Here is a 13364-nt window from a genome sequence, read left to right as displayed (position 1 = left end):
TTTAGCCTCCATCCTTTTCATTCAGAGGCCAAAGTATATTCTTGGGGCACTTACCAAAGTCTGACATGTTTGATTCTTTTTCTTCACCTCTGCATCAAGCGCTTCACACTCTTTCCTTCTGGTGCTGATCTCAGTCTCCTGGGGAGATGGGGAAAAAGCAGAGGACAGCTGCTTGGTTTGTCAGGAACAGAAGCTTCCTGAGAGGACTCAGTGAAACTAAACAGGAAGAGACTGAGCTGAGGCTTTTCAGCATTTAGGTGTGCGAGTGCATGTGTCGGGGGTTTGTGTGTATATGAATTGTACATGGGTGAGATTTGCAGAGATTATCTGCTAGAGATTACAAATGTTTCAATGTCAGGGAAAAGGGCTGAAATGCTTTGAAATGAGAGGTTCAAAAAAATGTGGATAGAGGGAGTGTGGCCCCTAATGAATACTATCGTGAAAAAGATCAAACCAAAATCTGCTTAAAACTTCTGCAAATAAAAGCAGGGTTAGACCTTCCTACACCTATGAGAAGCTGCACACAGAGGTGCTTTAAACTAAATGTCAGCAAGCTCTCAATGGCGATGCTTGGGTCGCCATTTGTATTTGATTTTACGTGTCATATTCAACACACATAAGTTAACGATCTGTGACGGGATTTTGTTCCCTCATCGCTAAATATGGAATGAAGATTTTGAAAACGTGGTGAAATGTTTAATGTAAAGGCTTGAAGTGGTTTTATCTAATGCTGGAGTGAAATACCAAGAAAACAACTCCTAACAACTCCTATCAGCTTAAAAAGAAAGCGACTAAATTCCCCATCAATCCACGAGGCTTATTCAGGTCTAAAACATAAAGGTGAAGTCTGAGATATTTTAACCCTAGTGGGGGTTGTCCCTCAAACATGTGGTCATTGACCCACTGTTAACTATGTGCTTGGGTCATTACTACCAGAGGTTTTGGGTGAAACCACTGTGAGACTTTGCCCCACCCTGTCATGTGAAGTACTGAGGTCACCTGATGCGAGGGACAACCCTTTCTAAGGTTTAAATACCTGGGACTCTCCACCGTTTGATTTTAGAGCTACAAAGAAGAAGCCTCTTGGATAAGAGGTGAAATGCCTTAAACTTAAAGAAGTCCAGCCGCTTTCTTTTTAAGCTCCTAAGACTATCCTGACCAGGATCAACAAGACAGCAAGCTATTTATTCCAGCTCTTTTCTGAACTAAGGTGGTTCTGTCATACTTCAGGTCTGCCTATAGAACAAAATGAGCAGCTGTGGGTTAGACGTGGAAGCAACCCTTGGAAAAACCCAGAAGGTTGTCAAACCAGGTGTTTATTGATATGCGCTTAAGTGTCAAAAGCCATCATTAATGGTACAGCAATGAAACCTGACTTTGAGACAGGCAGGAGCTAAAGCAGACTGTGAATCTATAAGCCATTATATTTTTCCTATTTTTTAAATATTGCTAATTGTTGAGTCTATTGACCAGCTTTACAGCAGAAGCTTCTGCGTACCATAGCAAAATCAGAACAGGTGTAACTAATAACTATAATGAGTGCTGTGTTGTGCTTCAGGGTCTCAGCGGACCCCTAAACACACCACAGCATGCACAGCACAGCCCGTCTGCAGAGCGGCGTTGCTGACCTTCCTTCGCAGGATAAACACAGGTGTAATTGGTAACATTACTTACGGCCATGTTCCGTTTTATTACGGCCCTGCTATTGTGAGTGCTGGTTTAACTAAGACAAAACAGACGTGACAATATAGGAAATCCAGATTAACCTTTAGGGAAACGGGAACTTTCTGTTCATGCTTTATCCTTTTTTCCCCAATATGAATTTTCTGACATACTCACGTTTACTAAGAAATAAGGAGACTTTATTTGATCCATTACTACAGCTTAAGGGTTTTCTTGGAAAAAGCCACTGCTGTGATCTGGCACTAAGACTTGCACTGAAATTCAGCCCCAATTATTGCAATTAAATACTGTATACCTGTATGGTAGACTGCATCCCCTGTTTGATCGGGGAAATAAAAGGTTGAACATGTTTTCAACTTATGCCTAATATTTTCTCCAAATGATCCGAGTGCTTGTTGTGTTTCCATTAGGCTGAGAGCCGAACAGTGCATTAGTTGGAATTACAGTGAAAAGAAATTCAACTTTCTTCACAATGTGCAATTTGAGCCAAAACATGACTTAAGTCTGGCGCAGTCAATTACTCAGACTAACAGTGTTGTTCAGAGAACTCGTCTCCACTCGCTTCTCAGTAGGGGCGCACAGAGAGAAATGGGATATCCCTATCAAGGCTGCCGGTGTGTTTAGTCTCATTTGTGTGCCTTCAGTCCAACACCATGGCGACCTTAGCTGGGAAGCTTGGATGCCTTCTATAGTCACGAGAGTACCCACAGTATTTTTTACTGGATATCAGGGAAATGCATAGCTACTCTTACGGTCCAAAATGTACGCTAGCTTTACGTCATCACCCAGATCCTCTGTTTACTAGATCATTGAGCTTTGAAGGAGGAACATTGCTGCTGTGGATGGATGTGTGCGACCACACCGAGGTCGTTATCGTTAACTAAAATAAGCTAAACACCAAAATAAGATGTGGCAAAACATTTTAGTTAACTAAAAAATAAAATAAAAACTATCCTTGTAAGAAAGAAAGGGAGAAAATAAAGCAGCATCTGTTGTTTAAGTAAAAAATTTACCTTGAATAATGAGGCATTGGTGGGCGTGTTTGAGTCAACAGTTTTTAAAAGGTTCTGTGTTTTTATTGTAGTACCTGTGCTTATTTTCCTAAATCTTGCCTCTCACATATCCTCGCCATAGATTAATAACCAGAAAGACTAAAGGTAACACTGAAACTAATGAAAACTAAATTAAACCTAAACTGAATTAAAAACAAAAAGTCAATTTGAAACAAAATAAAAACTAATCAGAACATACAAAATTATCATAGCTCTATATCACACACTCACACACACACACGGGCAGCATCACACGCCTCTGAGCGAGACTAAAATGTGAGAATGCATGAATGTTTGCTTCATCATAGCAAAGCTCACAGGCTGCTTTGAGCTTGAATATATCCATTGAAGGCATTTTTGTTACTGCTGCCCTCCTGACCTGCTGTCGTTCTGACTGTATTTAATAAGACAGTGAGCAACAGGGTCAGAGAACAAGATGAGGAGGAGGATGAACAAGCTCTGACCCTTTTGTAACCCATAACCTTGTGGCATTTCACCCCAGGAAAGCATCAGATTACTGGTTAAATCTTCGACCACTTATCCGTGATGGTGGGTGCAATAGCTGAAGTCAACACGCAAGTGTGCACCCAGGATTTCAAACAATTTAGCAGTCGTGTGAATGGAAAGAAATGGAAGATGAACCCCATTTCAAGCATAGAGTTCATGATTAAGTCCTGAATAAGGAGAAGATAGGAACTAAAATAAAAGTATGGCTGTGGTTGTGAGTCTGTTATCAGTTTGTTTTTAAGTTTGACTAATGATTCGTGGCTGAGAATAAAAGGGGCAACAGTATGATTAGGTTTTGCCAATTCTTCACTAACAGCTAAATTTTACTCAATCAAATGTGATGCGCATTGATTCCAAATAGGGGGAAATACTGCTGATCTTTAAAATAACAAGAACAGAAAGTAGTTTCATTTACTTGTTCAGGTGGGATTGATTATCCGCTGCAGGTGTTTTTCCGGGACTTTAAGGCCCTAAAACTCCAGAGTTCTTCTACGACTTCTTTTATACTCTAGAAATGATTCCCTGTGAGTGAATCACACACAGTTTCTACAGACAGCTCGCCATCTCCCATGTGGGCTGGTAGCTAATGTGTACACTTTGCAGAACCAGACGGCTACGGCGTTGCGCAAACTCACCCGATGAATATTTCACTCGCACGCATACAAACACACAGCTCGCAGGCTCGCTGAAGCCCATTTGTTTGGAGCACATTTGCCAGTGTTCAATTAAAAATCCCTCTGATAAAAGATTCAAATGGCTGCCACTGTGAGTAATGAGCTCCTGTATAAGTGAAGAGGCGTTTACTGCGCAGGAGATGAAGATAGATGAGAAAGACCATTCCCTTAGGCTGTGTCTAGCATTTGTGCCTCAGTGGCACTAATGCAAATGCATGCACAAAAGAGGTGCATTCACTACTCTACGTGTGTCGGATATACTACAATTCAAATTTTAAGGTTTTTGCATACAAAATCAGGTAATACAACCTCAGATGAATTATAAAACATGCAAAACAAAAATTAAGCCATAGTGCAGAAGCAGTGGGTAAAAAACTAAGTACACCATTACTGCTTCCGTAGGAATTAAGAGGATAAGTAGTAGCCAGGTGCTGATAATCAAGTACAGTTGAGTAACTGATGATCAGCAAATGTGAGCACCTCTATAAAAACAGAAGTTTTGGCAGCTTGCTGGTCTGGAGCATTCAGGTGTGTGTAAACATAATGCCAAAGAGGAAAGAAGCCCAACAGTGTTGGAAGGATTATAAGGGAAAACAGTTTGAATGCCATCAGGCTACAGGAAGCAAGATCATTCACTGGTGTAAAACATTTAAGTCAGTTGCTGGTCTACCCAAGAGCTATATCTCTGACTCTACAGGCCTCAGTTAGCATGTTAAATGCCAAAGTTCATGACAGTACAATTAGATAAAGACTGAAGATGTGTGGCTTGTTTGGAAAGGTGACGCGTTTACAACACAGAAGAAGTCCAAACATGGACGAAGTAATTTCCCCCAAAAATTTAGGCTGTCGGCGTTAACGTGGTCATCAGGATTAACGCAACCCATCTGGAGCAGAGAATGAACAAACTTTGGACAAACTGCGCAAAATGTTTTGACAGAGACAATTCAGGGATTTTGACTCAGTCTGCGCTCCAGATGGGTTAATTGTTAATCACGTTAGCCGTGATGACGGCGCATTAACCCTGACAGCACTAAAAAAATATAAAGTCGCTAATTTGGGATTTATACAATACAATACACAACTTTATTTATAGAGCACATTTAAAAACCAATGGTATACCGAAGTGCTTCACATAAAAGACAGAAACTAAGACATAAATATTATAAATATTATATTATAGGACCATAGCAAAGTACCACGTATGCTAACAGGTCAGTGTCACGAATACACAGGAATAGCATAAAATGCATATCAAGTAAAACATGTTAAAAGCACAAAGCCATAAAAGATATGTATAAAAGGTAATACAGAGTAAGTCTAGGGATCTGCTACAGGCATTAACGAGCAGGAAAGGCAAGGTTAAATAAATAGGTTTTTAACCGTGATTTAAATGATTGGATAGAATCAGACACGCGGTTATTCCATAAATCAGGTGCAGCCAAGGCAAACGTACGGTCACCTCTAGACTTCAGCCGAGATCTTGGCTGCACCAGGAGTAACTGAGTAGACGATCTTAGTGCTCTAGCGGGAATGTACGGTCTAAGGTAGCTTGGGGCTGTGTTGTTGATAATTTTAAAAGTAAGCAGCAGTATTTTAAATTGGATGCGGTATTTAATGGGTAGCCAGTGCAGGTCAGCTAGAACAGGGGTAATAGAGGCAAACCTCCCAGTTCCGGTCAGAAGGCGTGCCGCCGCATTTTGAACAGTTTGCAGTCTATGAAGAAGGGTAGAATAAAGACCGAAATAAAGGGAGTTGCAGTAATCCAGCCTAGAGGTCACAAAGGCTTGAACAAGCTTTTCCAGGTCCTTATGCGGAACATAATGCCTAGCCTCAGAAATGAGACGCGGTTGGTAGAAACTAGATCTAACTACAGCGGACACTTGTTTATCAAATTTAAAAGAGCTATCCAGCAATACGCCCAAATTGCTAACAGTGTCAGAGAGGGAGCTGGCAAGGGAACCAAAGGCATTACGAAGTTGTCCACGAGAAATATTACTATCAAATATCACGATTTCATTTTTCTTATCATTTAAGATAAGAGAGTTTCCTAAGAGCCATTCTTTGACCTCACACATGCACTCTTGAAAGCAGTGCAAAGACAGAGCAGGATCATCAGCTAGTTCAAAGTAGATCTGTATATGGTCAGCATAACAGTGAAAAGTGATATTGTATTTCTCAAAGATTGCGCCTAGAGGGCGCATATACAGTTTGGCTTTAAACCAGATGAAAAGAGGTAAGCCTAAGGATGTAACCAAAGCAGTGTGCCGCTTGTCCAGACATATAGTGCGGGCAAAGTACCCAAACACGACTAACTTGCACAAGCATGTACGTGTCCACCAGTGAGTATGCTAGGCTATCACCAGCTTCTGCAGCTCCATCAACAAGCATTTGGGCGCACTCAGAGGAGGGTGCATTTGCTTGCAGATGAAGGAGGGTGCTGTTAAAACAGCGCTATTTTGTGGTTTTTTTTTTTTCTGTTGACTTCTTCTATTAGCTCCATCATTATTAGCAAACTTACTCATGGGCAAATAATTAAATAAATCACCCTTGTAAAAATGATTGATAGTCAATATATTCGTCCAATCGGTCAACCCCAATATGTGCTGATATGCTGTGTGTTTAAAAATTACACAGCATATCATCTAAAGCAGGGGTCCCCAATCCCAGTCCACGAGAGCCGGTGTCCCTGCAGGTTTTAGACCTCACCCTGGGTCAACACACCTGAATCACATGATTAGTTCATTCCCAGGCCTCTGGAGAACTTCAAGACATGTTGAGGAGGTAATTTATCCATTTAAATCAGCTGTGATGGATCAAGGACACATCTAAAACCTGCAGGGACACCAGCCCTCGTGGACTGGGATTGAGGACCCCTGATCTAAAGTTTGGTTTAAACTGGGTCATGCAACACAACAATGATCACAAGCAGAGCGGCAAATCTACAACAGAATGGCTGAAAAAGAAAATAATGAAAGTGCAGACCTCAACCTCAATGTAAGACAGCTGTGTATAAAGTGAACTTAAGTATGACTGATAAAGCAAATCAATAGAAAATTAATCAGCCACAACTGTCCAGCTTCTCAGATGTGATCATCTTTTATTTCGGACTCTCCTCACTCACTGAGTTTGACAAAGTCACACCCTTCCACTGTAGGTATGTGCAGCTTGTGTGCATTTTTTGTTAACTTCAACTAATTTAAAGGGGGAAAACAAAAACAAATCAGTGGCACAGTAACCAGGACTGAAGTTAATCATTACACGCATATCTTGATTATATTAAATTACATTGGATTTACTTCTATGATACACTGCATGGCTTTTAGACACGTTGTACTGGATGGTTTGTGATACCCAGAGAATGTACAATATTGATCTTCTGTTTTTTTTCGTCTACTCTCACCAACTTTAAGGTTAATCCATACAATTTTCAAGCATGTATTATGGATTATCACAGAAATTTGTACAGTATTCAATGTTCCCAGCCAGCAAAGCCAAAAGTCTTCTGCGATCACAAGGTCTCAATAACATTAAATGGACTGTGATGAAATGTGAAAAAGACCTTCATGTTTCCTTCCTTCATTTAAATGAGGTGTACTGACTGTGAATGCATCACGGCAGCGCCTGTTTCTATTACATCAGATTATAACAACATTATAACAATAGTAATAAAACTGCTATATTAATGCTAATTAGCAAATAGGACAGTAAACATTAGAAATGTTTCACTGTTGATATTAGAAATGTATATTAAGAGCACCTTCACATGCTCTCATTAGCATTTAGTACAGTCTCTACTGCCAGCCCTGAATACAGCAGTTTGTGCTCAGCACCATGAAGAGTTCCCCCCGGGCCGACACAACCGCAGCATGTGGCTTATATACTATAACTATTTCATTTCTTTTGCTGCTGACTCCACTCCACTGCACTGCACAGCAACATCTCCACAAAATAAGGCTCACATGCTATCGTATTATTCCTGAAATGACTAATTAACACAGGAGGCTTCCCCCATCCTGTTCTCTGTGTTTCGTCTTCTGATCTTCGGAGCTGGGAAAGCTCTGCGTATAATCTCTAGTGAGCAGAGGTAACCTCATTACTTTCTCTTTTTCCCTCTCTCGTTTTCCCTTTCATGCCTTGCCTTGTGTTGACTAATGATATGTAAAAGGGGTGAAAATCGACTTAAACTTATCCCTAACCGTGAGGTTTGCAGTGTACCCTTTGATTATGAAATGTCCTTGTTTGAGTACGCCCCGAAACACTTACTGTCGGAGGAGTCTGTGTGTACGTAAATGTGCTCCTGGAACAGAAACCTTAGAGCACAAGCTCCACTTGCAGCATCTCAGTAGTGCACCTGGCAAATTGCATGCTAGAAGGGTTATCCTTGAAATCTGAGCACAGTGTGCTGATTTAGTCAAATTTTAATAAGTAAATACAAGTCCCATGTGCCCCCAGGTCATGTATCTACCAAACATTTTAGTGCACTCGTGTGAGGTGAGAAAAAGTGGAAAGGTTTGGTTCCATCTAAGAAAATTCCCAGGGATGTCTGTGCAGCAACACATCTGCTTTGTATGTCCACATTGTGTCCACAGTCCACAGTTGGACACACCGACATCAAAAAACAACTTCCCGGTTTTAATCCAAGTCCACTGGTGCTCCCCAAGCTTGTTTTTAGGAAGAGGCACGAGTGACAGAGGATGGCACCGTACATGCAGCTGACAGCTGGGCATCCAACATCCACAATGAGATAATCTTCCACATGTAGTGATCACTTTAAACAAAGCGGAAATCACAGCAAAGCCATTATCTTTAACTTACGAGGTGGTGCACAGGCATTAAATCTCAGTCATCGCAAGTTATGTTATGACACGTTTTTTGTTTTTGTTTTTTCCCAGACAAACCGAGCTGCAGCCAAAAGTCAGGCCATCAAGGAAGCAGGAGGAATGTCGAGGTCTTTAACAGAGGATTCCCCTCTGTTACCCGATACGCAAACACAACTTTCACTTAGCATCGTTTAGTACACGACTATACTGCACTTACTCCTGGCCCAGAACACGGTAATCTAGTCCAGCACAGCAAGGACTTGTGATTTTAAATCATTTGAAATGACAGAGTAAGTTACATAACCCCTGCAGCTTAAGTCTGTGTGTACAGGCACAGATGCTTGCATTCCACTAATACTGTACTCATCTGGCACCTGCAAGTGTGTATCGCTGTGTATGTTTGTTTGTGTGCAGTAAAATGCAGACTGAATGCTGAATCACAGATTTACAGGAAAAACAAGAGTAGCTCCCGGAGGTCTACAAGAACATGCCAACATGCGCACACACTTGCAAAACACACACGTGGACCTGCACACATGCTCACAGGGCAAAAGAAATTGGACCCAGACCAGGGAGGTAGAGTGAAAAGTGAGATGAAAGGGAATCAGAATTCCGGCCTCACAGCAGTGAGTCTCTGCCATCAGGTCAAGTTTTAGTTTGTGTATACGTCCGTCCAGACTTGACTTTTGGCCTTCTGGATATCATCATTTAATGCTTTATTGCTATTAGTCTGTGAAAGAAGTGGTGCTATTATTACCATATGAAAGTTAGTGAATGTCACATTAACAAAAACAATAAAAAAAAGACTTACAGATGGACACGACTGTAAAGATTTTAGCCAAACACGGACATAAAATAGCAATACTCTAAATAACCACATGAATTTAGGTGGCAATGTGCAGAGTACAGGCAATGAGGCCTACATATAAATGTGAATGTGAGGGGAATATGGGCAAAATGAAAAACAGAATTGAGGCACCTCAGCTAGGCTACTGCTATCAGGCATATTAAACACCTATGCAGCAGCGTCGGGAACAGTTCGCTGGTCTAAATTCCACTTTCTTTCCTTCCCAATCTCTCTTTTTTTCTAACTCACTACCATGAAACACGAGCCTTGGGGTGCTGGACAATCAGAAATGAAGCTGCCGCTTTCACCGGGGTCTGACCTCGCTGAGCCAACAATCGCTACCTTACCTGCCTGCTGATATCTAACGCACAAACACCAACAAGCAAAATACGGGGAAGGCGAAGAGTGGAAGGTGAAATAACGCAAGCAAGGCAGGAGAATGAATCATAATGAATGAAAAAGGCAAGAAGATGAATTGAGAGTGCAGATGAGAGGCGAGCGAGAGGAACAAAAAGGATAAACTAGGATCTGTTAAGGTGAGGTAACTGGCACACGAGGCTAATTTGACAAAAAACAGGCTCTGTGTGTATAAGAGGCTCCGAGAGAAGACTGCAAAATCTGATAATCCCACAGCATGAACAAAAACATGTCAGATGAGACTTCTGTCTTAATGGAAACTAAACAATGACTCATGCATACACAACACACTCCTACGTAGATAATGGAGGGTCCTATCAGTTGCTCGGATATCTATTCATTTCCCATGTGACCATGCTGGATTTAATAATCCATTCTTTTAAAAAAAAAGACTAGTGCATTATGGGAAAATAAACAGGTTTTATTTTTTTATGTTTTGGCAGCTGAGGCAGTCTCGATGACTTAAAGGCCACAGAGAACATCTGATGATCTGATGAGCACTGCTGCAACCAAACAAATGCCCATTGCTGTTGCCCACTCAGACACGGAGGCTTACTCATACCCAGCTGGATTTGCTGGACAATTTCTGCAGACTGTCATTCAGTTCACATGGTAACCTTCATCCCTCATGGCACAGCATTAAACTCCATATAACAAAAGACTTTTATCATAAATTGCATGGAGAAATTACACAGAGAAGACTGCGCTGACACATCATACAGTGTGATTTGTGAGCAGGAAGGTATTTTCTTTATATGGACTTGGGGACCCTGCACTACAAAGACAGAGCTGTGTGTTGTTATTCTATTCTCTTTTATTAGATTCCAGTAGACTTTGCAGAGATCCATGGGAATCAATGCAAATGCTTACAGCCGGCTTAGTCACATAGATACACAGAAGCTAAATGCTCAAAAACAAGGACTCAACAAACAATGCTTGTATAGCTAGTTCTGGTTATTGCAAAGACTTACAAACATTTTCAGGTCAATATGTTGCTGCTAGAGGATGGAACAATTGTTTTAAAGTCATTCAGCAACTCCATAACTGTACCAACACATTGCTCAAGATGAAGATGCATAAATAAGCAAATGAATAACAGCGTCATGGCCGTCTCAGTCAAATTATAGTGGCCAGTAACCGTGCAGGTAGATTAGCTGCTGTCATGATGGACTGAGAGGTCCAGACAAGCATTAAAGCCTCGGGAGGCAGTGTCAACATCGAAAACTGAGCAGGGGAACAAACACAGGCTACAAATAAACCATGAATCAAGGCACACTAATACGTGCAACTGTGCACACGGGAACTCCAGGTATTATCGAGGCGCAGCTAACACATTATCCACAGCAGAGGGCTCTCTTCATTCATTTTAGCCATTATTATCTAAAAAAAAAAAAAAAGAAAGAAAGAAAAAGGAAAAGGAAAAGGTCATTGGCAGCTGGAAAAACAAACAACAGAAAATACATATGTTTAAATAAAGCAGCAAACAAATTTCAACAGCTATACAGTGGATCTAGCCACAACAAAAGTACAAAAAGGCAAACAAGAGCAACACCACCAAACATACCAAAAAACCTTATCTCTGTGTAAAATAAAAAGAGGTAAAAAGAGGCTACTGCCCTTTCCTTCATGCTGTCATGACTATGTCAGAATCACTCACTCCCTTTCTAAGAGGAGCTGTGCTCTTACATCTGCGCCCCTCTCAGTCAGAAGCCGACAGAACGAGAATCTCGCGAAACCTGCCATGATCAAATTAATTCACATCGAACCAAGCTGCCTGTTTGTCTGCACACTTGGGCCCCGACCAGATAAGCTGATTATAACACAAAATATTACATGCTGTCCTATTTGTTCTGATCCACTGTTATCCTAGTGTCCCTGGTAATACAAAATCACTGACCTATGAAATGTCAAGGTACACTTAGATGGATAATTACAAGGTATGTGATCCTTCAGATCTAAAACCTGCGCACAAATAGGAGCGTTTATCATCAGTGGTGACAATTATGTCTAATAATTTTATGTGCTGAAATGACCAAGGAGTCACAGGGCCACAGGGCCTCCCTCTTCCACCCACTGGATTACGACATGTGCTCTGCGTAATCAGACTGCAGTAACACTGTGTGGATGCTGTTGTGATACTGTGAATCACAGCATTAGGGCAGCAGACTTTGAACAACACCCCGTGCTGACCAGCACGGGCTCGGATGGCGCATCCCCTTTTGTTTGGCTCAGTTTAAAGGTCACTTCAACAGAATGTAGTGATAAACTCTTAAATGATGCTTCTACACTGGTTTCCGCTAATTTAACTGTCTCCCTGCCCTGCAAAATTAGAGCTCACATAGTTATGGGCAAAAGGGCTGTCACCAGCTGAGGTGCCTTTGATCCTGTGCCAGAGACACAGACATATGCTGTTCCATCCTGCAGGGAGGAGCTGTACTGGATGCAGGGTACAGCTCTTCATTGGCTTTCCATTCATTAACCACATTTCAACAGCTGGCGACCAATTAGTTTGCTCTCCAAACTCCAAAACCAATATAATGAGTACAACTTCACTTTTGTATCCTTTGTTAAGGGGAAACAAACTTGTGTTTGTGTTGGCAAAATAAAGTTTATACAGTGCGCATGCATGCCTTCTAGTCATGACAAGGCATGCATCCTCTAACACTTGTTTCCATTTGTCAGAGCGCTTTTTCTAACAGCAACAGGCTTTGACATATCTCATTCAGCTTACCGTCAAAGTTCATCAGTAGCTTGTGAACCCACAGAGGTGTTCATTAATGTGTCTTTAATGCTAAAAAAAGAACAACATAGATTGAGAGGGATAAGGTCATCCAGGTCTGATGTACAAAACCACCTCCTTTTGAACACACGTATCAAAAAGAACCAACTTTCTGCTGAAGTGATTACTGTGAGCTGTCTGACTTGGCTTTTGGCCTCAGCAAAACCGTGCTGACTCTCTGATGTGAGCAGTTTTTGCATTAGGTTGTGGCTGAGATCCTGTGTGCAGTAATAGGAGACAGGTGGTGCCCAGGAGGAGATAAAGAGTGAGGTTCTCACCCCACAGGATTCTGGCACAATCGCAGCAGAAACAGACGCTCTTGTTTCCCCATTTGGGGGACAGTTTCTAACAATCATGCGCCAGAATACAGGGCACCCAATTACTCGTCAAACCTGAGTAGCAAACACAGGGACCTGCTGCCTACGGCGTTCAAATGCCAAACACAGTGGTCACATGCAGAAACTGGATAATGCATGCACTGGGCAGATACCATACTCAATTCAGTTCAGTTGCTAGTCGCTTTGCTTTTGCAGACTAATTATGTAAGTTAAGCTTTAAGAAAGTGAGCAGGCGAGAAGTTAAAGA

General features: G+C 41.5%; 1 protein-coding gene across 7 annotated transcripts in view; it reads right to left on the bottom strand.

Annotated features, from left to right (window-relative positions):
• The window catches only part of rimbp2b (RIMS binding protein 2b), a 116432-nt gene that overhangs the window by 42022 nt on the left and 61046 nt on the right, over positions 1 to 13364 (bottom strand). For 6 of the 7 annotated variants that reach the window (XM_084946493.1, XM_084946494.1, XM_084946482.1 and 3 more), the window contains one exon: positions 55 to 138. The exons of the other annotated variant lie outside the window; for it this stretch is intronic. In XM_084946493.1, the coding sequence (XP_084802619.1) occupies positions 55 to 138 (84 nt within the window). The remainder of the gene's footprint in view (positions 1 to 54; positions 139 to 13364) is intronic. 7 annotated transcript variants of the gene reach the window in all.

Source organism: Perissodus microlepis, chromosome 12, assembly GCF_051167445.1.
Source record: "Perissodus microlepis isolate ML-2025 ecotype Zambia chromosome 12, ASM5116744v1, whole genome shotgun sequence".
Taxonomy (NCBI): Eukaryota; Metazoa; Chordata; class Actinopteri; order Cichliformes; family Cichlidae; genus Perissodus; species Perissodus microlepis.
Note: the sequence above shows the minus strand (reverse complement) of the source record. Positions and strands in the feature narration are given on the sequence as shown.